General features: G+C 44.5%; 2 protein-coding genes across 4 annotated transcripts in view; one reads left to right on the top strand and one right to left on the bottom strand.

Annotated features, from left to right (window-relative positions):
• Nucleotides 1–7,831, top strand: part of LOC141069480 (uncharacterized) — a 51,569-nt gene extending 43,738 nt beyond the window's left edge. For both annotated transcript variants that reach the window (XM_073559063.1, XM_073559069.1), the window contains exons 10-11: nt 6,113–6,336; nt 6,816–7,831. In XM_073559063.1, the coding sequence (XP_073415164.1) occupies nt 6,113–6,336; nt 6,816–7,377 (786 nt within the window). In that variant the 3' untranslated portion in view covers nt 7,378–7,831. The remainder of the gene's footprint in view (nt 1–6,112; nt 6,337–6,815) is intronic.
• Nucleotides 7,832–11,728: 3,897 nt separating this feature from the next.
• Nucleotides 11,729–26,918, bottom strand: part of PSMD5 (proteasome 26S subunit, non-ATPase 5) — a 40,242-nt gene continuing 25,052 nt past the window's right edge. For both annotated transcript variants that reach the window (XM_073559050.1, XM_073559042.1), the window contains exons 2-10: nt 23,599–23,743; nt 15,013–15,126; nt 14,724–14,852; nt 14,274–14,383; nt 14,050–14,192; nt 13,781–13,972; nt 12,597–12,706; nt 12,369–12,509; nt 11,729–12,133 (exon numbers count right to left, since the gene is read on the bottom strand). In XM_073559050.1, the coding sequence (XP_073415151.1) occupies nt 11,876–12,133; nt 12,369–12,509; nt 12,597–12,706; nt 13,781–13,972; nt 14,050–14,192; nt 14,274–14,383; nt 14,724–14,852; nt 15,013–15,126; nt 23,599–23,743 (1,342 nt within the window). In that variant the 3' untranslated portion in view covers nt 11,729–11,875. The remainder of the gene's footprint in view (nt 12,134–12,368; nt 12,510–12,596; nt 12,707–13,780; nt 13,973–14,049; nt 14,193–14,273; nt 14,384–14,723; nt 14,853–15,012; nt 15,127–23,598; nt 23,744–26,918) is intronic.

Genomic DNA, 26,918 nt, shown 5'->3' with positions numbered 1-26,918 from the left:
GAGGATGTTTTAGAAATGCCTGATCTTGAGGTGGCCCGTGGTAAGTTCGGGACCGCTCAGCACCAGGATCCTACTCTAGCAAGGGCGTGGGAAAACATAAAGGTCTCCGAGGGAAGACCATTGTACCCAGGGGCTCAAAACGAGTTCCCACACGTGGCGGTGCAGCAGGATATGTTGTATCACATAGACAAGGTGCGAGGGGTGGTGGTAGAACAACTAGTGGTACCTAAGTCCTTTCGCCAGGTAGTTTTGGAGTTGGCACAAACATCCCTTGGGAGGACACCTGGCGGTAGAAAAGACAAAACACCGTATCCTGCAACGTTTCTTTTGGCCGGGTCTAGTGGGAGACGTGACCCAGTATTGTCGGTCATGTCCTACGTGTCAATTGACAGCACCTACAGTCATGGCCAAAAGTATTGACACCCCTGCAATTCTGTCAGATAATATTCAGTTTCTTCCTGAAAATGATTGCAAACACAAATTCTTTGGTATTATTATCTTCATTTAATTTGTCTTAAATGAAAAAACACAAAAGAGAATGAAGCAAAAAGCAAAACATTGATCATTTCACACAAAACTCCAAAAATGGGCCGGACAAAAGTATTGGCACCCTCAGCCTAATACTTGGTTGCACAACCTTTAGCCAAAATAACTGCGACCAACCGCTTCCGGTAACCATCAATGAGTTTCTTACAATGCTCTGCTGGAATTTTAGACCATTCTTCTTTGGCAAACTGCTCCAGGTCCCTGATATTTGAAGGGTGCCTTCTCCAAACTGCCATTTTTAGATCTCTCCACAGGTGTTCTATGGGATTCAGGTCTGGACTCATTGCTGGCCACCTTAGAAGTCTCCAATGCTTTCTCTCAAACCATTTTCTAGTGCTTTTTGAAGTGTGTTTTGGGTTATTGTCCTGCTGGAAGACCCATGACCTCTGAGGTAGACCCAGCTTTCTCACACTAGGCCCTAAATTATGCTGCAAAATTTGTTGGTAGTCTTCTGACTTCATAATGCCATGCACACGGTCAAGCAGTCCAGTGCCAGAGGCAGCAAAGCAACCCCAAAACATCAGGGAACCTCCGCCATGTTTGACTGTAGGGACCGTGTACTTTTCTTTGAATGCCTCTTTTTTCTCCTGTAAACTCTATGTTGATGCTTTTGCCCTAAAAGCACTACTTTTGTCTCATCTGACCAGAGAACATTCTTCCAAAATGTTTTAGGCTTTTTCAGGTAAGTTTTGGCAAACTCCAGCCTGGCTTTTTTATGTCTCGGGGTAAGAAGTGGAGTCTTCCTGGGTCTCCTACCATACAGTCCCTTTTCATTCAGATGCCGACGGATAGTACGGATTGACACTGTTGTACCCTCAGACTGCAGGGCAGCTTGAACTTGTTTGGATGTTCGTGGAGGTTCTTTATCCAACATCCGCACAATCTTGCGTTGAAATCTCTTGTCAATTTTTCTTTTCCGGCCACATCTAGGGAGGCTAGCCACAGTGCCATGGGCTTCAAACTTCTCGATGACACTGCACACGGTAGACACAGGAACATTCAGATCTTTGGAGATGGACTTGTAGCCTTGAGATGGCTCATGCTTCCTCACAATTTGGTTTCTCAAGTCCTCAGACAGTTCTTTGGTCTTCTTTCTTTTCTCCGTGCTCAATGTGGTACACACAAGGACACAGGACAGAGGTTGAGTCAACTTTAATCCATGTCAACTGGCTGCAAGTGTGATTTAGTTATTGCCAACACCTGTTAGGTGCCACAGGTAAGTTATAGGTGCTGTTAATTACACAAATTAGAGAAGCATCACATGATTTTTCGAACAGTGCCAATACTTTTGTCCACCCTCTTTGATATGTTTGGTGTGGAATTATATCCAATTTGGCTTTAGGACAATTCTTTTTGTGTTTTTTCATTTAAGACAAATTAAATGAAGATAATAATACCAAAGAATTTATGTTTGCAATCATTTTCAGGAAGAAACTGAGTATTATCTGACAGAATTGCAGGGGTGTCAATACTTTTGGCCATGACTGTATGTCACATTTTAGAAGCCCCTTAGTGCCCTTACCAATAATAGTAGAGGTGCCCTTCGAGAGGATAGCAATGGATATAGTCGGTCCATTAGTTAAATCTGCCAGGGGTCATCAGTACATTTTGGTAGTATTGGATTACGCCACACATTATCCTGAAGCAGTGCCCTTGCGGAATGCCAATGCGAAATCAATTTCAAAAGAGCTGGTTAATATGTTTTCCCGCACCGGCATTCCGAAAGAGATACTTACGGATCAAGGGACCCCCTTTATGTCTCGTATACTTAAGGATTTATGTAAACTACTAAAAATCTCCCATTTGCATACCTCAGTATATCACCCTCAGACTGACGGTTTGGTGGAGCGCTTTAACAAAACCTTAAAGGGAATGTTGAAAAGGGTGGTGGATAAGGACAGGAGAGATTGGGATGCCCTACTGCCATACCTCCTGTTCGCTATACGTGAGGTACCCCAATCCTCCACAGGCTTTTCACCTTTTGAGTTGGTTTATGGGCGGTGTCTTAGAGGCCTGTTGGATATTGCCAAGGAGACTTGGGAACAAGAGGTGACTCCTTATCGCAGTGTAATTGAACACATAACACTTATGCAGGACCGAATTGCAGCAGTTATGCCAATAGTTAAAGAGTGTTTAGCGTGCACAACATGCCCAAAGCACGGTATACAACCGAGCAGCAAAAACACGAGTCTTTCAGCCCGGAGACAGGGTGTTGGTATTGGTGCCTACCGTAGAGAATAAATTTCTTGCGAAATGGCAGGGACCATACGAAGTGCTGGAACGAATAGGTGAAGTAAATTATAAGATACACCAACCAGACAAGAGAAAGCCCGAACAAATATACCACATAAACTTGCTTAAGGCCTGGCGGGACAGGGAGAGTCTGGTGGCAGGAGCTGCCCTTGAGGATGGGCCTCGAGGGGCACCACCTTCTAAGGTAAAGGACCCCCAGGTAGCTCCGCCAGAAGTGGGTATTGCAGACACGCTATCCGAAAGCCAAAAACGAGAGACCAGGGAGTTCATACAGAAGAACGCAGATATTTTCTCGGAACTTCCTGGCCGAACTCACCTAATTAAACATGACATTATTACTGATCCACAGGCGCGGGTACGGCTAAAACCATATCGAATTCCGGAGGCTCGGAGACAAGCCATTGCCCGGGAAGTGAAGATGTTAGAGCTCGGGGTCATTGTGGAGTCCCGGAGTGATTGGGCTAGCCCTATCGTACTGGTGCCCAAACCCGATGGGACTATCCGATTTTGTAACGATTTTCGGAAAGTAAATGAAGTATCGAAATTCGATGCCTACCCGATGCCAAGAGTCGATGAACTGATAGAGAGACTGGGTTCGGCCAGGTACATATCCACTACTGACTTAACAAAAGGTTATTGGCAGATTCCCCTCACGGAATCAGCCAAAGAGAAAACTGCCTTTGTTACGCCCCAGGGATTATTCCAGTACCGAGATATGCCATTTGGGTTGCATGGTGCCGCAGCCACCTTCCGTCTAATGGATATTGTCCTAAAACCCCATGGCCAGTATGCATCCGCGTACTTGGACGACATCATTATCTTTAGCGATGACTGGGACACGCATTTGTGAAAAGTACAAGCCGTCTTAGACTCCCTAAAAACAGCTGGGTTGACTGCCAATCCCAAGAAATGTATGTTGGGATTGGAAGAGGCTCGCTATCTGGGATATAGCATAGGGAGAGGCGTCGTGAAGCCTCAAGCCAATAAAGTGGACGCTATTCAAAATTGGCCACGACCGATAACCAAAAAACAGGTTGCAGCTTTTTTAGGGATCGTTGGTTATTATAGGCGGTTCATCAAACATTTTGCGACCATCGCAGCTCCTCTCACAGATCTTACTAAGGGGTCGAAATCTGTCACAATAAAGTGGAACGCAGAAGCAGAGGAGGCCTTTCAGCGATTGAAAACAGTCCTCTGTGACCAACCAGTGTTGGTTGCACCAGACTTTAAGCGGGAGTTTATTGTCCAAACGGACGCCTCTGGGATGGGCCTCGGCGCGGTTTTGTCTCAAGAAGTAAATGGCGAGGAACACCCAGTGGCCTATCTAAGCAGAAAGCTTACGAGAGCAGAAAAGAACTACAGTGTAGTTGAGTGGGAAGCCCTGGCTGTGAAATGGGCCCTGTGCACCTTGCGCTATTATTTACTAGGTCGCCAGTTTAGACTAGTGACGGACCATTCGCCCCTAACGTGGATGTCCCGGGCAAAAGAAGGTAATGCGCGGGTGACACGCTGGTTCTTAGCATTACAAGGGTTTAAATTTTCCGTTGAGCACAGGGCGGGCACAGCGCACAGAAATGCAGATGCGTTGTCTAGAACGCACTGCTTGGTGACTCGTCGTGTCCGACCCCACGGGCTCGAACAGAGGAGGGGGGTGTGTGAGGTGCCAAGGGGAGAGGTACTAGAAAACAGGTATATTTCTCCCCGTTTAATTTCATATGTCTCCCTGTACTGATGATGAAGCCAGTTTATTTCACTGTAATCCAGTCCTGGTTTCCTTAGTGATCAGCATGGAAAGGACTGGTAGTTCCCCCTCCACTTATTCAATCCAGGTTTTGGTTTCCTGACTGATCCAGCTGATATAATCAGGAGGAGCTGGGATCTCTCAGTCTATCTCGTCTGCTGAGCTGGGAGCTGACACAGTAAGATTACATGGACTTGTTTGCTGTTATATAGGTTTATTTTGTAGTTAGCCTGCTATTGTTAGTTAGTGGCCAGACGGCCTTAGATGTTTTATTTCATGTTTGGCATGTGTAACATTGAATAACAAGTGTGCACAATAAATATGCCGTGTCAATATCCATGTGGAACTTGCTAGTCTGCTGAAGTGACTTCATAGCCACACGCTTGTGCCAAAGCAAAGATCCCAGCTGAGCTATCTATTCCCCACACCTTGGTAAAATAAAAAAAATTGGACCTGAAGCATTTTTTTGTGAAAAAAAGTTAAATGTTCATTTTTTTTTTAAACAATCAAAAAAAATTCCTGTGAAGCACCTGAAGGGTTAATAAACTTCTTGAATGTGGTTTTGAGCACCTTGAGGGGTGCAGTTTTAGAATGGTGTCACTTTTGGGTATTTTCTATCATATAGACCCCTCAAAGTGATTTCAAATGTGATGTGGTCCGTAAAAATAAAATCGTGTTGCAAAAATGAGAAATTGCTGGTCAACTTTTAACCCTTATAACTTCCTAACAAGAAAAAAATTTTAGCTCCAAAATTGTGCTGATGTAAAGTAAACAGGTGGGAAATGTTATTTATTAAGTTTTTTGTGTGCCGTATCTCTGCGATTTAAGGGCATAAAAATTCAAAGTTGGAAAATTGCGAAATTTTCAAAATTTTCGCCAAATTTCCATTTTTTTCACAAATAAACGCAAGTTATATGAATGAAATTTTACCACTTAACATGAAGTACAATATGTCACGAGAAAACAATGTCAGAATCACCGGGATCCATGGAAGCGTTTCAGAGTTATTACCTCATAAAGGGACAGTGGCCAGAATTGTAAAAATTGGCCCGGTCATGAATGTGCAAACCACCCTTGGGGGTAAAGGGGTTAACACCCCAACATTTTTTGATTAACAAACAGAGATCATCAGTGAGATTGGAATCCAGCCTTTAATTTTAGGGTCAGTGGCTGGGATTCCATTTCACATTAATCATTCATTTCTGAGGGCGAATCACTTGGGATTTAGTGGATTACAGTGGTAAATATAACAATCATAATTAAGAATTTATAATCACGTTTAATTTTATTCCCAATTCCACCCTCCCCCCTCTACTAGTATGAATTGGTGGTGTCCACCTTCTGAATTCTGTCCTATGAGTTCGGACTCTTTCCCGGCCTCTATAAAGGGAGACAGGTGGACCCCATTCATGTCAGTGGGGTGCGATAACAACGGATTAATCCCTCCCATGGGCTAAGCGAAACCCAATACCGTTGTGGTGTGCTCCCAGCCTCATATAATGGCTCTGTGATTACCACAGTGCTGTCTCTAGGTTCTAGACCGGCTTACTGACATCCACGTCTCTCCTCCAGATCGTAGACCTCATGGCGGTTCTCCAGGAGTGCGATGAGGTGGATCATCTTGTCCTGAGGAACATCGGCCTAACAGACGCTCTACTTCATCGTCTTGTCCCAGCGATCAGCGCCAGCAAGTCCGAGGTAGAAAACATCAACCTGAACCTGAACAAGATCGGCCCTGAGGGAGCAAAGACCATCGTCCATCTGCTGGGGGACAAGCCATGTGTAAAAAGCCTCCTGTGAGTAAGCGGTATACACTCAAGGTCACCCCACCCATGGAAAATAACAATTCTCATTAACACATAGGGAAAGCTCACTTCAAACCACCCCTGTGCACCCTAAGGGATCATCCAAAAAGATTACTAAAAACCCATTTAAAAGGGGCAGGTGCAAATAGTCTTTGAAAACAAAAGCTTCCCACTATAGGGGCAGTCAGCCCTGGCCAATAGTGTGTGGGGAGATATTTCAAAGCAAAGTCTACCCAAACCCTCCAAATATACTCTAAACACTCCATAACAGCACACAAGGTTAGCCTCCACCAAATAAATAACCCCCCCCCCCCCCCGGTAATCAGTCGATTGGGGTAGGGGGTGATCATAGGTGGCCTCTTTACTATTGCAGACAGAAGTAATGGAGAGCCCCCTCCAATTTGTCTCATTGACTTGCAGTCTTGGGGGTCTCTCACATTGAAAGTGTTTTGTTTGCTTCCTCCCTGCAGGTTATACGGGAACCAGCTGGGTGCAGTTGGCATTCGGACCATCATGGACGGTCTCTCTGATTTATGGTGTTCAGTCAATGGAGCACCAAGGGTCTCATCAACCAATTTATGCAACTTTCACCTATCAGAACTGGACATAGGAGGGAATCAAATGGACAGTGAGGGTCTCAGAAGTGTTGCTTCCTTCCTTAAGCTTAACCCACCACTCAGACAACTCTGCCTGGCACAGAGCTCTGTGGCTGCTATAGAAGCCTGGGCAGAACTGTTCAATGCAATGAAGGTGAACACAGAAGTCATCCACCTGTTGCTGGATGAGAACAGCTTGGGGGACCCCGGGGCCAAACTGCTGAGTGAGGTTATCCAGGTGAACCAGAGTCTTCAGAGTCTGGACCTAGATGGTAATAAAATCGGGGAAGAGGGCGGGCATGCCATATCACAAAGCCTGCATTCAAGCAGTGCTTGCCCCCTCACAAACATCAGTCTAGAGAACAATTCCATCAGTGCTGGGACCATGGAAGCCATAAATCGGTCACTGATTACCAGAGCAACCAGATGCGGGTGATCGCATCACTCATAAGTGTATCCGAATCATCTGGGAGTCCAAGTTGTAATATCATACCCTATAAAAAAAATGTTGACCCCCCAGCAAACTGCCTACAAGACTTGCAGAGATCTGAAGAGAGAATATCAGCCCTGCGACTCACAGGAGCCGACACACATCCCAGGATACAGCAGAGACATGCATGATAATCTCAGCTGGGAATCACATCATGGCTTTATGGCATCTCTTAAAGGGAACTTCACACAGGAGAACCACTTTTTGATTTTCCGCATCTTCGCTCCTTGAAGCGACCCTCTTGGTTTTCACTTACTACTGGTACCCCTAAATGGCACCATATACACTGGTATACAGCTAACAGTGAAAATGAGCAGAGCTCCTAATGTCTGCAGAGGGGTGCTGAGATTTTACACACAGAGACACTTAAGTCAATACATAAATACCTTGTTTTTCTGTCTTCCTGGTGTCCTGGTCTGAACTGCGCCGAACAAGAATTTGCTATAGAAGGAATAATATTCCCAGAACAATACATGCATCTAATCCTGACTCAGGTGTATTCTTTTCCTATGAGATCAGAAGGGGTGTAAAAGTAATGTGGTACTATACATAGGAATATATATCATAATGTGGCCTCTATGTTATCCCACATTAAAAGGGAAAAGAACCTTCATAATTAACCACTTAAACAATTTTATATATAAAAACTATATATTTTTATTAGACACTTACTAAAATTGATCAAACGAAATTATAGTAAGGACCACACCACAAACAGTGTGTATGTATATGTGTATATAATATATTACATACAATGTATATATAAAGCTCAAGTGTGTGTATATGTCCAGGATTGGCATCCGCACCGTCGTAGCTACAGCCACAAAATTTGGCACAGTCACACGTCTGGACCCCGAGAGCGTCATAGGCTATGTTGTGAGGCGAAATTTTAACCCTGCGCGTTCCAATTCACCAAACAATTTTGCCCCTATCTACATAATGGGGGAAAAAGTGAAAGGAAAAGTGTTGGCGGCAAATTGACAGCTGCCAGATGTGAACAAGGGGGACTGAAAGAATGAGAGCGATGGCGCCAAAGAGTATATACCGTACAGTTGCCAAGGTGGGGCCCTGACATGGGATACTCGCCACACACATGGATATGAACACACACACAAAATGCGCCACACACTACCACGTGCTTCAACACATATACCACCCTCAGCACACATTTCACCACACATACACCAACCTCACCACATAAAAGGCGAAACACAAAAGTCGCCACTCAAAACTCGCCACGCTGTCCTAGAGCTGTTTAAAAGATGAAAAATGAGCTGTGATTGGTTGCTATCAGCAACAGTTTTCTTTGTAGACAGTTGTGGTAACTGAGACCTATTATTCTTATCATTTCTATGGTGTTATCGTCCTTCTGTAAAGCTGGAAATAACACAATTTATTACCGTGCCAACACAGACCACCCTCTGACACAGACTGCAGGGGGAGCCCAGTATCACACAGGATAGGATTAGACACATGGCTCAGCAGGCAGTATCACACAGGATAGGATTAGATACACAGCTCAGCAGTCAGTATCACACAGGATAGGATTAGATACACAGCTCAGCAGTCAGTATCACACAGGAGAGGATTAGATACACAGCTCAGCAGTCAGTATCACACAGGAGAGGATTAGACACACGGCTCAGCAGGCAGTATCACACAGGATAGGATTAGATACACAGCTCAGCAGTCAGTATCACACAGAATAGGATTAGATACACGGCTCAGCAGTCAGTATTACAAGGATAGGATTAGACACATGGCTCAGCAGACGGTATCACACAAGATAGGATGATACACAGCTCAGCAGTCAGTATCACACAGGATAGGATTAGATACGCAGCTCAGCACACAGTATCACACAGAATAGTATAAGATACACGGCTCAGCAGACAGTATCACACAGGATAGGATTAGATACACAGCTCTGCAGTCAGTATCACACAGAATAGGATTAGATACACGGCTCAGCAGTCAGTATTACAAGGATAGGATTAGACACATGGCTCAGCAGACGGTATCACACAAGATAGGATGATACACAGCTCAGCAGTCAGTATCACACAGGATAGGATTAGATACGCAGCTCAGCACACAGTATCACAGAGAATAGTATAAGATACACGGCTCAGCAGACAGTATCACACAGGATAGGATTAGATACACAGCTCAGCAGTCAGTATCACACAGAATAGGATTAGATACATGGCTCAGCAGTCAGTATTACAAGGATAAGACACATGGCTCAGCAGACGGTATCACACAAGATAGGATGATACACAGCTCAGCAGACAGTATCACACAGGATAGAACTAGATGCATGGTTTTTATGTGCAATATAATCCTTATAATTTGTTATAACTAACCACAGTTGGTTATTATGCCCAGGCAGCGCCGGGCTCTTCAGCTAACTTTAATCCATGTCAACTGGCTGCAAGTGTGATTTAGTTATTGCCAACACCTGTTAGGTGCCACAGGTAAGTTACAGGTGCTGTTAATTACACAAATTAGAGAAGCATCACATGATTTTTCGAACAGTGCCAATACTTTTGTCCACCCTCTTTTTTATGTTTGGTGTGGAATTATATCCAATTTGGATTTAGGACAATTCTTTGTGTTTTTTCATTTAAGACAAATTAAATGAAGATAATAATACCAAAGAATTTGTGTTTGCAATCATTTTCAGGAAGAAACTGAGTATTATCTGACAGAATTGCAGGGGTGTCAATACTTTTTGCCACAACTATATATATATATACACACACATATATATATATATACATATACGGTATATATTACACACACATACTTTTTTTTAATCAATTTTTATGTTTACAAAGAAATCATGAATTCAACAGTCAAAATATATATTAACTATGTAGAAGTACCCAGTTGCATACGGCAGGAAGCACAGTCAGACCCAGGTGCAACTCACCGAATATTCATCGCTCTTGACATTAATAAGTAAAATGTTTCATACTTGGCTATTTATGTGAATTCAGTCACTTGCACACAAACCAAATAGAGGCCACTTGGCTTCCATTAAATGGAATCTGTCACCTATTTTTAGCCCTATGAGCTGCTGCCACCCCATCAGGGACTTATCTGCAGCATTCTGGAATGCTGCAGATAAGCCCCAGATGTAACCCAAAAGATAAGAAAAACAAGCTAGGTTATACTCACCCTGACACCCGGTTCGGCGCCTCCCATCTTCTAGCGATGCGGTCCTTCTTATTTCTGCAGTGGCTCCTGCGCCGGCGTAGTTTCTCTGCCCTGGTAAGGGCAGAGTAAACTACTGCACTGCACAGGCGCCGGACCTCTCGGACCTTTCCCGGCGCCTGCGCACTGCAGTACTTTACTCTGCCCTCAACAGGGCAGATAAACTACGCCTGCGCAGGAGCAGCTACAGAAGTGAGGAGGACGTCATCACTAGAAGATGGGAGGCCAGGATCGGACCGCGACACCCACCGCACCCGACCGCGCCCCCCGGTAAGTATAATCTAACTTGTTTTTCTTATTTTTCAGGTTACATCGAGGGGCTTATCTACCTGATGGCGGTGCTGGCAGCTGATAGGGCTAAAAATAGGTGACAGATTCCCTTTAAGAGGTATATACAAACCTACTTTTCTCTATGCACTTGCACCTTTATAGAAAAGCACATGGTTCTGCCATATGCAACTAGGTTCTCCTATATATAATTCCTATACTGCCTGTTGAATTTCTAATTTCTTTGTAAACATAAAAATTGATAGAAAAAAAATTCAACCTATATATATTTAAAAGCTGCTTGCGGTATAGTCCTTCACACAAGAGGCACCCGATTGTCGTATTAATATCATTTTGTTTGGTCTAATTCAGTAAATGTGTTTAATAAACTGTATGGCTTTTATACATAAAATTGATTGAGTGGTTAATTATGTAGGTCCTTTTCCCTGGGATAAAATAGAGGCCACATTATATTTATTCTTTCCTTAGAACAATAACTCACACCGATCATAACCTATGAGATTAGAAGAAGAGGTATGAGTTCATGTCCAGAATTTGCACCAATCGCTGCATCTATCTGGCATTAACAAAAGCGGGGACGAGCTGCAATACCAAATATCATTGCATAATAAAAATATTGTTTTCATTATACAATGATTAGAGAGAAAGTTCAACTGTATCCATCCTCTGACAAGTCAGGAGAGGTCATCGGGGGTAAGTGCTAGGAGACCACGGCTGAGATCTTCACAGGCCAAATCCTCTATTGCCATCCTCGCCCCCATACCCAGAAAAAAAAACAGCACAGCCCGGCTCTAAGAAAGTTGTATATTTCCCATAGAAAAGTACACAAGTGCTAGAGAGTGTGGCGATTGCCGACACCAGTGTCTGTTCCTCCCGATCATTTCTTTCCACTCTTGCCCCGGGTGCCAGCAACGCCCTGAGAAGACTAGTCTGTAACCTACTCTGCTCCTTCCACGGCCACAGTAGACACAGCTTTCACGTAGTAGGGGCCCTCCCTGTGATAAGCGCGCAGTCTCAGGTAATGCTGATTCCCGAACACTTCAGCCGTGGTCTTGGCACCAATCAGAGCTTTTACAAGTTCATACTTGGCATCTTTAGAGTCTTTGTCTGGGTCAACTGTTCGATCCACAATGTACTCCATAAATCCGGGATTGTCTATCATCATCCTCTGTGCCCAGGGCTGGTTGGCGATGGCCTATAAGGAGACGGCAAACAACTCCCATCAGGACACAATCATTTAGTTGTTTTTAATCTTTCCTGTTTCTGGGAAAGCTGGGTAACAATATAGCTTACACAACTGCCCTCAGGAGGTTTCTACCCAGCTTTCCCAGGTCTCTTAATTATGAGCTTGATGTGCTCCGCAGTCAAGTCTCCTATGGCTTAAGTTGTGTGAACTGTACAGGAGACTCAGCTGTTAAAGGGAAACTCACAGTGAAAACCTTCAGAGCTCCGCAGTGCAGTTCGGGAAACGGCTGGGAGGCAATGCTGCGAAACATCTCCATCGGCTGGTTGGACAAGCACCCGAACCACGATTCAGACATGGCGAGAAGATCATCAGTATGATTATCTGGCTGAAGATCATCACATAAGAAATGAGAACAGTATGACCACGGGGCAGGAGGGAGCATGAGACATCATTGACACTGTACAACACCTACCGGTAAGAACACAATGGAGGAAATGGCATCCAAACATCGCACCCTTAGCTCTGTGGGGGCATTTTTCGCATGGTGTCCGATTCTCCTGAAAACTTCAATAAATCTGCTTCCTGAAAAAATAAGTGGTGAGATATAAAAATTAGAACAGTGGTTAGTTAAAATTATTAGCAGAGTGAGCGAGCCAGAGAGGGAGGGAGAGAGATCGAGTGAACCAACCAGGGATGGAGAGAGAAGCGAAGAAACAAGAGAGCGAAGAGCACAAGAGAGCGAAGAGAGAGTGAGAGAGGGCAGAGAGAAAGAGAAAGCGAGATGAAAAAAAAAAAAAAAATGGCGAGAGAGTGAGCAAACTAATGAATGAATGAACCATGTAGAGAAAGAGCGAGCAAACACACCAGGGTGGGAAGAAGAGCAAACAAAGCGAGGGGGGGGGCGAGAGAGCAAACCAGCCAGGGAGATAGGAAGGAAGGGGAAGCGAGCAAACCAGGGAGGGAGGGTGAGCAGGGAGGTGGGCAGGGAGAGTAAACCAGAGAGGGAGAATAAGTGAACCAGTGAGGAAGGGAGAGAGAGAGCGAGCGAGCGAGCAAGCGAACCAGGAATGGAGGGAGGGAGAGCAAGCGAACCAGGAAGGGAGGGAGGGAGGGACAGCAAGCGAACCAGGAAGGGAGGGAGGGAGAGCAAGCGAACCAGGAAGGGAGGGAGGGAGAGCAAGTAAACCAGGAATGGAGGGAGGGAGAGCAAGCAAACCACCAGGAATGGAGGGAGAGCAAGTGAACCAGGAATGGAGGGAGGGAGAGCAAGCAAATGACCAGGAATGGTGGGAGGGAGAGCAAGCAAACCACCAAGAAAGGAGGGAGGGAGAGCAAGCAAACCAGGAATGGAGGGAGAGCAAGTGAACCAGGAATGGAAGGAGGGAGAGCAAGCAAGCAAACCAGAGAGGAAGGGAGGAAGAGCAAGCAAGAGAACCAGAGAGAAAGGAAGAGAAAAAGAGCAAGCAATCGAACCAGGGAGGAAGGGACAGCGAAACCTAAAGGGAAAGTGAACATAAAGAGATAGAAATTGTAAAAAAAGAGAGGGACAGCAAAAAAACACATAGGGGGAAAAGAGCAGGGAGTGGTACAAAGATGGAGGGAAATATGGCCATGCACACGTAGCTCAACTCCCATACAGATGAATGCAGAATTTACCAGTTTTCTGTAAAACTTGTTTTCCTTCCAGGTTAGAACCCAATACCCCAAGTGTGTCCACTGCTACGCCAATCATGGTGGTCTCATGACCTTCTGTCATATCAAACATTTTTTGCAGAAAAGCAGGGTAATGTTCACAGATCTGCTGTGGACTCTCCATGATTGCTAGATTTCCAAAGAATTTGACCAATCCTATGAACCACAAATTGTATAATGAGACTGAGGAGCAGAAAATAAAGCAAAAAATAAACAGAACTTGAGACTGTCACCTGGCAAGTAGAAGCCCGAGAACGGATCAGAGTCTGCTCCAACTATCAAATTTGAAATCTTGTCAATGACTCCTTGTTGGGAAAGATACTGGCGCCCATGCAGTGTGCCCACTAGCGCAGTGACCATCTGTACACAGGTTACCCTGCAGAACCAGACACAGGTTACACATCAAGCAATCAGTTTACAGGCCCATGAATATATACACAAAGGGATCAGCACTCACCGGACCAGGACATCGTCCCCTGTGAGCTCCTCCAGTAACTGGGGCAGAATGCCGCTATTGGCACAGAAGCTCAGAGACTCAGCAGACATAGACGAGATCTCCACCACCAGCTACGATGAGAGGAAGGAGACATTAATAATCACCACCCCAGGGCAGCCATATTTTTTTCCAAAACTGTTATTAGGGTTTTATATAACAATAGGAAGGGGAGGGAAAAAAGTGGGGCAGGGAGGGGAAAGACAGAAAGGAAAAAAGGGACCATATGGTCCTTGAAACCCAAAGGATAGGAAACAAATTAACTGTTACAAACAAGGGCAGCCATATTGTAAGGTCAGAAATGCTCCCCCAAAAATAATGAAACAAATTTCAATATATGCAGCAGATATAAGTAGGAAGGACACGTCTCAGCAGAGGGTGACATTCAGTTAAAAGAAAATCCTGTGCACCCACCTCGTATACGCGGTAACGAACAACGTCACTGACGCCCATCACTGATCTCAAGTCTGCTAACAAGTTACTCCCGAACAGCAGCTGTAACCCAGGCAAGCAGCGAGCGATCCTTGAGAGGGACGTAATGGCCTGAAGAGCAAAGACACAGCAGGGATCATAGAACGATATAGACTCAGAAATGGGAGAATGTCGGCTGAAAAATCGGAAATAGAAATCTGATTATTAGTTTTCCAAGTAATCCGTTAATAAGCAAATCTCTTGTCCACCTCTTCTAGGTCACAGCGCTCACCTCCTTCGCCACCGCGATCTTGTCTTCTCCAAGGCACAAAATCATTTGTTTCAGTAGTTCCAGATTATTAAGGATTTCTGTAATCGCCTCAGAGCTTTCCACAATCTTCCCGACCTACAAAGAAAAAGTTACAGAGTATAACCACGATTTGTCAGGACCTCCGCTGCTCACCTGTCACACATTCTTCCCTCCCCCATCAATCAGCTGTGATATAATCTAGACCCCTGTGTAAGAGAATGGTCAGCCATAATATACTGAGCGGCCATGTTGTCTCTAGAAGCCATCTTGTCGAAAGTTAGAGAAGATTCAACTTTTACAAAAGAACTAATAAAATGTACTAAATGGAGGATGGAAAATGAGATCACGTCTCTTACCAACTTCAGCAGATGTGCATAGAGGAAGATTGGATCAATCAATAGGGCCACAGGTCACCAAATATATGGTCAATATGTGTATACGTGATAGTGTGGTAGCGAAAAGTAAAGTAATTAGAATGTCAGGATGTAAGAATTTATGGACATAGATTGGAGACAATGATAAGATTTTAGGACAGTAGTCATAGATACCAATGACTTATGGGTTTTAGTGTTGCTTGGAGAAATGTTAATTAATATCTTCGTATTATGTCATTATATTTTCTGTTCTAAACCACATTTCTGTAGATTACCATGAAAACGCCTTAGAATTATAATGTCAACGCCCTCTGCGGCAAAATGCAGCTTTCTTGTTCTGATAATGTATAAGAAGCTCTTGTTACTGTTGCTTGTTGCCATTCCATCGCCATCATGCCACTGTGCCTCACCATGGCCAGGGCACAGAGCCTTATCACCGCTAGACCTCCTAGCAAATCTCTGCCTGTCTGAATTCCTGTTTTTGCCCGCATATTCCGACTCCTCTGTTATTCTGTATCTGTTTGCCGTGTATCTCCGAATAAACTTCAACCTCAGCTTCTGCAGTTTTATCCGGCTCTTCCAACTCTCCCGATAAGAACATTTTCTTACAAGTGGCGAGCCAGCCAGGAGGAGCAGCTCCGGAGAGCGGCCTCCAGAAGAACCTTTGTGGAAGAAGTTGCAGATGAGAGTTTGAGGTTGGAAGAGTGAAGAAAAAAATAAAAGAAACGCGTCTGGCCACACGTGAAACCGATCAAAGGAAGCCAGCCTGAAGGAGAACCTCTCGTGATCGCTCCGAGACCGCCTGCCCGATTTTTTATAAGAAAACCACGGACAAAGAAAAAGACTATAAAAAGAGGAGTAACTAAGAAGAAGCTATCTACAAGGACGTGGAGAATTTTTTTGTGCCGGTAGCAAGAAGCTTTAAAAGGGCGTAGGGAGATGCCTGGCAAGCTAACGAGTGAGGCTGGAATCACGGCTGCATCTCTTTTTGATATCTGGTCGACCCCAAAATAGCTGCAGCGAGGTCTTCCATCTGAGAGAGGTGTGAGTATCTAACTTTGCTTAAATAGCATTTGTTGATACTAGAACAGAGTAAAACTCGTCCTTGTAGACCACTGTAAATATGGAGTGGTTACGGAAGCAGGCAGAGAAATATGCTGGCACACCCCAGCTGGAGGGGGTTAATGTGGAAACCACGTGGCTAAATTGTATGCAATTGTTTACTACAGAGAACAGGGAACTAGATAGAAAGAGTTAGCTAGGGAAAGCTAATAGCCATGTAGCGGTTTTGTGTAAGACCGTCATAACTTTTGATCAGGCTCTTGATAGGCAGTCTACACAACAATATGTTAACATGATCACCCGGGGAGCGGCAGCGTATAAGGAGAGATCAGAAAAGCTGAGCTAGATGCTGGAGCTAGCACGGAAGCACAGAGAGGAGGGGTGCGAGCAGCAGCAGCTGAGAGCAGTTATGTCACAGATGGACATTGCAGCTTCGAAACACAGTGCTGATGTAAATACACTTGTAGACTGGAGAAGAGAGTTAGGAGAATGAGTGAAGTAGTACATAACAAGATATAGTGTCCCAACAGCTCCAGCTTATGCAGACACAGTTGAGGAAAGATATATTGTCCCAACAGCTCCAGCTTATGCAGACACAGTTGAGGAAAGATATATTGTCCCAACAGCTCCAGCACATGCAGACCCTAGGTTAGGTGTGATGCTGCTTCAACCCCGAGAAAAATGTCCCTGATCCATCTTAAACTTATTAAAAATTTGCCTAATTGGGAGGAAGGTAAGGGAGTGTTTTGCTAGGACGATGCAGTCCGAGGTGAAGGGTGATGAGTCCAATGTTTTTGCATGCCATTTACGTCGGGGGTGTATCTGTTGATTCGGGGAGGCCAGGAGTTCCGGGGGGCTATGCGCAACTGCCGAGAATGGGAAAGTCCCGTTCGGCAGAGCCCCCCAGGGATCCCATGCGAGGTCCTCCCTTGTGTTATTTTTGCGGACAGCTAGGACACTTTAGACGTTTTTGTCCTAATTATGTGCCAGGGACTATACCCCAAGAACCCCGGGAGCCATTTAACTCCCAACGTCCCCGGGAGTTCTCTAGACCACCTTTCGCAGTTAGACCTCCATATCCAGCAGTGAATGACCCTAGGCAGTATCAGCAGTACAACAGTCTTCAAATGGTTAACCCAGTCTCACAGGAGCCTTCTGCTCCTGCTCCTTCCCCAATAGCTTTCACTCATCCGCACCCGGAGATCCAGGCTATTCAGGGAGGGGTCACTCCTCCTCGACCCTATGCTCCCCTGATCAAGGAGCTGCGGGAACATGAGGACCGGACCCTGACTAAGGATTTTGGAGCGGAGGTGGCAGCTGTTGGACGGAAGCCGTGCCCAGATGGGGATGATGGATTTTTCGGGCTTCCCACCGCAGGTAACACTGATTGATGGAGTGCTCCCCCTGTTCCCCTCACCCTCCTTGCCCCTCTTTCCCTGGGCAGGGACGGTAGACCTTATGTCAGAGGGAGAATAGAGGGGCTGCCTTGGGAAGACATCCTCATCGATACAGGAGCCTCAGTTTCAATAACACGACACAAATTGCAGTCACCCCCTGGACTGACTGAGACTACCACGTTGGTAGGATTTGAGGTAGTAAAAAGTCGTCCAGTAAACCTGAGATTTCAGGACACAGGGGGATCGAAGCAAAGGGGTCTTCGATGCGCTTTTTGGGTAAACCCACAGTTACGGTACACTATTTTGGGAACTGATGTTTTGGGAGCAATGGGAATTGTTGTTGATTTATGTAACAAAGTTCTGTGGCGGAACAAAGAAGCCACTATCTGTTCTGTAATTGTCCATGTGGAGGAAGATCAGGAGAGTCATAAATTACCCATTGCTAGTTTCGGAGCATGTACTGGTGAAAATGTTGAAAATGCTGACAATGATGCTTTAAAGAATGAATTGAAGCAAAAGTTCCCTGAATTGTGGATCTCAAAGAAAACTGATTGTGGGTTAATGCAAACTCAGGTTAAAATTGATGGTGAAAAACTGCCACCTTTCCAGCGTCAGTACCGTATTCCTGAGGACGCAATCCCTTACATAAGGGTTGCAGTCAGTGAATTGGAGAAGCAAGGTGTTGTTGTGAAAGGAAATTCTCCATGTAATAGTCCTATTCTACCTGTAAAAAAGGAAGATGGCAGTTTTCGAATGGTAGTAGACCTGCGACTTGTAAATAAGTACACTCCCTCAGCTGCTCACCTTGTTGTATCTGTCCCTGAAGTTATGTCACAGCTGAGGAGTGATTGTAAAGTGTTTTCTTGTTTAGACATTGCAAATGGCTTTTTCTCAGTACCCCTAACACCTGAATCTGCCCTCCGCTTCGCATTCACTTTTGAGAATGTGCAATACTTGTTCACGCGGTTGCCCATGGGATTTCACAGTTCTCCTGTGTATTTCCATCGGGCATTGGCTCAAGTGTTAGAACCCCTTGGCTACGGAGACAAAGTCTTACAGTATGTGTAGGATTTATTGATTCAAACTGTCGATGAATGTGAACACATAGAAACCCTTGAAAATGTTTGTCAGGCTTTACAAGATGCAGGACTCAAAATGAGTCTAGACAAAGTACAATTGATGAAATCAGAGGTTAAATTTCTTGGTGTGTGTCTCAGCAGAAGGAAAGAAACCCAGGCATGACAGGGTTAAAGCTATTCAGGCTGTCCCCATACCAATTAATATTACTGAACTCAGAAAATTTTGGGGTCTTATTAATTTTTCCAGAGAATTTATTGAAGATTTTGCTTATTTGGCTAAACCACTGTATGATTTATAGAAAAATGCTGACGATGACTTTACCCTTGTAACTGTAGAAGGAGCAGCCTTACAGGCTTTTGAGGGATTGAAGCGCGCCCTTACAGCAGCTGCTGCATTGATTAACCCTGACCCTTCCCAGCCTTTTTACATTCAGACTCACACTGGGGATATCTCTATTTCTTTGGTGCTTCTACAAAAATGGCCCAAAGAAAGCCCAGAAGTGTCTAGTCAGTTGTATGCCCTAGGTTACTACGGCCTCTTTCACACTTCAGTTTTTTAGCATCAGTTCAAATCCGCCAAAAAGTCAGACAAGCGGATCCGTTCTCAACTGATGCGAACGGATGGCACAGGATCCGTTTTGAGACGGATCTTGAAAGTGAGGAAATATAATGGGAGAGAGAGAGAGAATTTTTTTATTTTTCATTTTGTCCGGCACCCAGAAAGAATTTCGGGTTAAATAAGTGTCTGGAGAATCCGCCAGAGAAAAAAACGTTGCAAGCTCCGTTTTGAAATCTTGGAGGATGGTGACGGACAGTAACTTTTGGCGGATCCTCAAAAAAAACGGATGCAACGGACAGCAATCCGTCACAATCCGCCATTAATGCAAGTCAATGGGGAAAAAAAACGGATCCTCAAAAGAAAATTGAGGATCCGTTTTTTTCAAAACCTGGCGGATTGTGACTGATTGTAAAAAACTGAAGTGTGAAAGAGGCCTTACCCCCGTGGAGAAAGGATTCACATTGTGCATGAATCAACTACTGGGCGTGCACTGGACTATGAATCAAGTGAGACATATAGTGGGATTTGCTCCTTTAATTTTACAAACTCCGCATGTCACTTTAAAAACTTTGCTGAAAGGAAAAGCTTCAGGTATTAATTCACAGAGAATGGCTCAATGGATCATTGATTTTGAGGCTAGAGACTTACAAGTTGAAGTAGGTGAGAAATATCACTTAGCCCAGATGATGCAATATGCAGGAAAAAGCCACGATTGTCAAATTGAACAGGCTAATGTTACTCCCTCTCCCTTCCGAGCAGATTTTCAAGAGGGAATCCCTTGTGCCTATATCGACGGAGCTCGATGTTGGCATGAGGGGCATTACGTCACAGGCTTCGCTGTGTGGTTCCCAGCTAAGCCACTCCTGCTGCAGTATAAACTCCCAGGTCATTTCTCCACTCAAAGAGCTGAATTGGAAGCAGCTTTACAGGTCATTCTCGTTGTACAGAGCCAATGAATATCTTCAGTGATAGTGCATATGTTGTTTCACTCACTCTGTATCTTAATGTATGGGCCCTGAGGGGGATGGTTGATTCTCAGAACAAGCCCTTGCAGCATGCAGAAATTCTTAAACAAATTGAGCAGCGGGGCAAAGAATTCCCAAAATTATGGTCCTTCTGTAAAATTAAAGGGCACCAGAGGCTAATTCCTGATCCCCACATCCTTGGCAATGCATATGTAGACCACACAGCCAAGGAAGCTGCACTCACGGGCGATGACAAATATCCCCAAGAAGTCATCGCTGCAGTCACTAAAAAACCCAGAGAGCCCCCCCTTGTTTTTTCTCCTCTTCAGAATCTTGTAAAAGCACAGGAGAAGGATGGAGACTCATCTCTGTTCAATTCCCTTGAGTCCCTGCCCATTGAAGGGGACGGGCTAGCGCCTTACATCCCAACAACAATGATTAAGTCTTTGCTCAAATTTTCAAGCTACAAAGGTGATTAAAATGGTTCATATCAATCAGTGTAGACTTCTTAATTATTTTACTGAGATTTCTGGTAAGGATTGATACTCCACTCTTTTTTTCTATTTTCTCCAGGTCCGTTGAAGATTTTCATATTCGACTCCTGGGACCATGAACCTATTGGATGATCAGGAGAAGATGTTTCACACTATACAGTGGGACTCTGATAGTGCGAGAGGGGGAGAAGATCAGGAAAATCCAGAAGACAAAGAATGAGAAGAAAAAGACCAAAAGACTTGACTATTGTGCAACTTATTTTTTTCGGGACTATTTGAACTATTTTTTTTATTATGTGTTTGTGCCATTTTTAGGGACTTACACACACACACGTGCATAAAGTGCTGAATTACCTCAATATTCTTATTTTCAGTAATTCACCCATGAATATTACAGTACTGTATGTTGTACTCTGGATAGAGTACAAGAGGGGGACTTGTAAGAGAATGGTCAGCCATAATATACCAATGACTTATGGGTTTTAGTGTTGCTTGGAGAAATGTTAATTAATATCTTCGTATTATGTCATTATATTTTCTGTTCTAAACCACATTTCTGTAGATTACCATGAAAACGCCTTAGAATTATAATGTTAACGCCCTCTGCGGCAAAATGCAGCTTTCTTGTTCTGATAATGTATAAGAAGCTCCTGTTACTGTTGCTTGTTGCCATTCCATCGCCATCATGCCACTGTGCCTCACCATGGCCAGGGCACAGAGCCTTATCACCGCTAGACCTCCTAGCAAATCTCTGCCTGTCTGAATTCCTGTTTTTGCCCGCATATTCCGACTCCTCTGTTATTCTGTATCTGTTTTGCTGTGTATCTCCGAATAAACTTCAACCTCAGCTTCGAGAAGAATTGTCTGCAGTTTTATCCGGCTCTTCCAACTCTCCCGATAAGAACATTTTCTTACACCTGCGGCTCATGTATCACACATCCTGGCCCCTGCCAATCGCCTGTGATATAGCCAGGACCCATGCTAATCATCTGATATAGCCCTGGACGCTAGCCAGTCAGCTCTGATAGAGCCATTACCCACGCCAATAACATGCGAAAAAGCCAATCACCTGTGATAAAGTGCCCGCCAATAACCAGTGATATAGCCCTGGACACCAGCCAGTCAGCTGTGATATAGCCAGGACCCACGTCAATCAGTTGTAATATAGCCCAGACCCCGCCAACCATCTGTGATATAGCCCTGAAGGGCAGCCAGCCATTCAACTGTGCTATATATAGCTAGGATCCACGACAATCACCTGTGATATAGCCCAGTCCCTGCCAATAACCTGTGATAAAGCCCTGGATGCCAAAAAATCAAATGTGATATAGCCAGGAACCATGCCAATAACCTGTGACATAGCCCTGGACGCCAGCCAGTCAGCTGTGATATAGCCCAGACCCCGCCAATCATCTGTGATATAGCCCCAGACGTCAGCCAGCCAATTAGCTGTGTTATAGCCAGAACCTGTCACAATCCATTTTTGGATTTGTGGCAGCTCGGTTCCACTCAGTTTAAAACCGTTTTCTTTTTGGATCATAGGGGGTTAATGTCAGTTTTTTCCCCACTGGCAATATGGTGTAATTGCTGTGCTGCTGGGTCGCTGATGTGGATGGTGACCACTCCCACCATCCTATAAATGGTCACCTGATGCATCAGCTGACTGTCAGTGATAGAGAAATCTACAGTGACCAAGCAGGAGTAAGGAGCTCTCTGGGCGCAGTGGTGCTTCTGCTGAGTTTGCTTTCTTGGTGCCTTTTTTCTGCTGTGCAGTGCTTTGCAGCAGAGAAAGCTAAATGTGGTGTTTATTTTCCTTGTTCCTTACTAACTATCCCGTGTGTATGATCTGTAGTGGCTAGGATAGCGCCCTATGTTGGCAGTACACTAGCCAAGGCTGTGTTAGGTGACAGTGAGGGACGAGGTATCCTGACAGCGGCAGGGGGAAAGACCCGCATAGGGCGTTAGGCGAGTGCAGGGACAGGCTCAGGTTGGAGCTCAGGTGGTGACCATCCCTCATTCCCTATTGGTAGGGCCTTACTCTCTCCTATTCCATCCCCGTTGTATGTGTTGTGCAGTTAGCTAACCGACCATCTGTTGGGTCGTGTCACACCGTTACAGTCACCTCGTGACAGAACCCATGCCAATCACCAGTGATATAGCCCAGACCCCGCCAATAACCTGTGATGTATCCCCGGAAGGGAATCAGCTGTAATATAGTCAGGACCCATGCCACTCAGCTATGATATAGGAGCAGACGCCAGCCAATCAGCAGTGCTATAGCCAGGACCCATGGCAATCACCTGTGATATAGCCAAGAGCCCGCCAATAACCTGTGATACAGCCCTGGACGCCAGTCAATCAGCTGTGATATAGTCAGGATTCACGCCAATCACCTGTGATACAGGAAGGATCCCCACCGCTCATTTGTTATACATCCTGACTTCCGCCAATCACCTATAATATAGCCCGGATCCCCGTTAATCACCTGTGATATAGCCAGGAACCCAGCAGCTCATCTATCACACATCCTGTCCTCCGTCAAACAGCTGTGATATAGCCCGGACCTCCGACGCTTGTCAGTTACACATCCTGGCCACCGCCAATCACCTGTGAAATAGCCCAGATCCCTGCCAATCACCTGTGATACAGCCAACAGCCGCACAATGTCCTCCGGGTGGTACAGGCCCCTGTGAAGTTCTTCCTTGTAATTCCGGGCGATCTGAAGCGGATCAGAGGCTTGTAGGAATCTTTCCAGAATCGCAACACACAAAGCGACCTGCTCCCTGGGGAAAGTGGAAACACCAGGATCATGAGGAGAATCATAAGGCTATGTGCCTACTACCAGAAATATAAGCGTTTTGGACCTAGCGTATTTTCAATGCTTCCAAAACGCTGAATTCTATTCAAGCAGTTAAATTTGCATGTGCTCATTAAACCATGAGGATTTAACACATCAAGTGAATGTCTATGGGTGAAACGACGCAGCGGGGATTAGGGTCTCCACTGTAGAATATTGACTTGCTGCGGCTCGTAAATGTGCACAGCGGGTGAGTTTACAGAGAATTAAACAGAAGCACAGTGGGCATGGGATTTCTATAAATCCCATCCACTGTGCTTCTAATACATAATGCAGCTTTTTGGACGCACCGCAAGTTAGCTATGTCCAAAACGTTGCCATCCTGATCGTGTGCACATAGTCTAAAAAGACATACACGCTGATAAGCAAAAGGGTAATAACAATGTTTTGAACTTTAGACTTTCAGGCTCTGTATCTCACCATCCACTACTGCTTTCATCATGAGACTACCATCAATTTATAGACAATCATCTTGGCTATCTCATACATAAAGTTGACTTGCAGCTATTTAGCATATGATTAGTTTGTCATGTCACCGCATTGTTGCGGCTTTGCTCCTGGTGGTGGAAAAATCTTTTTTCTTCCTGTATACTACAAAATACAACCTGTTCTCACATTCCTCATTAGCTCAGTGTATTATTGTTTTTTTCCCAAGTTTAAGGTCATTAGTTCGAATTGAGGAGCAGCGATGAAGATCTCCCAAGAAACAGCATCATCCAGCTCATTGACAGCGGTCTCTCAGCCAAAATTTTTTTACCAAACTGCATCATGTGAGTGCCATGACAGTTGGAAGAATGCGAAATAAGTCAGTTCATCCATTTAAAAACTAAGAGGTGGACAACCAGGCAAAATATCAGAGTCAACAAGTCAGCTCATCACAAGGTCTATCAGTTCTGGAGCCACAAATGCAGCAGTGGAGGTGGCTCGTAAGCTTCGTAATAGTGAGATCACAGACACTACCCTGACGAAGGTACTCACCGAGACACACGTCGAGGTGAGTGACACTCTATGCTGGAACCTCTACTGGTATAAGTTTTTACTACATCTTGTCACGTTATCCCAGTATCTGACATAGCACCATAGGTTCATATGGGCTACCACTATACATTTGGGTGGCACGGTGGCTCAGTGGATAGTCTTCCAGCGTCCTGGGTTCAAATCCCACCAAGGACAACATCTGCAAGGAGTTTGTAATGTTCTCCCCGTGTTTGCGGGTACTTTCTGGACTACCCTTTCTGATTACAACTGCTGGGTGTTACATGGATTTTTTAATTATTTGAGCTATTTCTACCCTGTTTTATTAGCGCCAATAGCAGCATTATTATATTCTGTATATATTTTATTATTGTCATAATTTTAGAACCACATTACAATAAAGGTATCTTATTCACATTATTTTATGCTTTGACCATTATTTTAGGTTTCTTTTCATATTAGTTTTGTTCTCTTACGATTGGTCTATCCAATTTATCCAGCAGGTATAAAATTTAATATGGTCACTTACCTTCAATCACTAGGCTCCAATATATATATTGGGGTACATTGTGCATATGTATATAAACACGCGCTAAGGCTCCACTGTATATTGGGGTACATTGTGCATATGTATATATACACACACGCTCACTCAGGTTCCACTGTATATTGGGGTACATTGTGCATATGTATATATACACACGCTCACTCAGGTTCCACTGTATATTGGGGTACATTGTGCATATGTATATATACACACACACGCGCTCAGGCTCCACTGTACATTGGGGTACATTGTGCATATGGATATACAGTATACACGCGCTCAGGCTTCACTGTAAATTGGGGTACATTGTGCATTTGTATACATACACACACACAATGCTCAGAAAATAAAGCGAACACTTAAACAACACAATGTAACTCCAAATCCATCACACTTCTGTGAAATCAACGTGTTGAGTAATGAAGCAACACTGACTGTGAATTAATTTCTCCTGCTGGGTGAAGTTCAAATGGAACAGAAACCAGGTAGAAATGATAAGCAATTAGCAAGACAACCCCTATGGATGAGTGGTTCTGCAGGGGGTGACCACAGACCATTTCTCTGTTCTAATCCTTTTTGTCGTTGTTTTGGTCACTTTTGCATTTTCTCATTGCTCTCACCCCTAGAGTTACAGTAGCATGAGGTGGTGTCTACAACCCACAGAAGTTGCTCAGGTAGTGCAGCTCATCCCAGATGGCACATCAATGTGAACTGTGGCAAGAAGGGTAGCTGTGTCTGTCAGCAGTGTCCAGAGCATGAAGCAGATATCAGGACACAGGCCAGTACATAAGGAGAGGTGAAGGGTGCGGTAGGAGAGTAACAACCCAGCAGAACTGCCATTTACGCCTTTGTGCAAGGAGGAACAGGAGGAGCAGTGCCAGAACCCTGCAAAATTACCTCAAACAGGACACTAACATCCATGTGTCTGCACAAACTGTCAAAAACAGACTCCATGAGGGTGGTATGAGGGCCCAACGTCCACAAGTGGGTGTTGGGCTTATAGCCCAACACCTTCCACAGTGTTTGGCATTTTCCAGAGAATACCAAAATTGGTAAATTCGACATTGGCACCCTGTGTTCTTCAAAGATGAGAGTACAGTGGGTAAGGAAAGTATTCAGACCCCTTTACATTTTTCACTCTGTTTCATTGCAGTCATTTGGCAAATTCAAAAAAGTTCATTTTTTCCTCATTAACGCCTTCATGACCCAGCCTATTTTGACCTTAATGACCTGGCTATTTTTTGCATTTCTGACCAGTGTCCCTTTATGAGGTAATAACTCAGGAACGCTTCAACGCATCCTAGCGATTCCGAGACTGTTTTTTCGTGACATATTGGGCTTCATGTTAGCGGTAAATTGAGGTCGATAATTTTTGCGTTTATTTGTGAAAAAAATGGAAATTTGGCAAAAATTTTGAAAATTTCACAATTTTCAAATTTTGAATTTTTATTGTTAAACCAGAGAGTTATGTGACACAAAATAGTTAATAAATAACATTTCCCACATGTCTACATTACATCAGCACAATTTTGGAAACAAAATTTTTTTTGTTAGGAAGTTATAAGGGTTAAAAGTTGAC

Source organism: Dendrobates tinctorius, unplaced genomic scaffold (genome assembly GCF_039654945.1).
Source record: "Dendrobates tinctorius isolate UK_male_01 unplaced genomic scaffold, ASM3965494v1 ptg000013l, whole genome shotgun sequence".
Classification (NCBI taxonomy): Eukaryota; Metazoa; Chordata; class Amphibia; order Anura; family Dendrobatidae; genus Dendrobates; species Dendrobates tinctorius.
The sequence above is the reverse complement of the archived record's forward strand: the minus strand, read 5'-3'. Positions and strand labels throughout refer to the sequence as shown.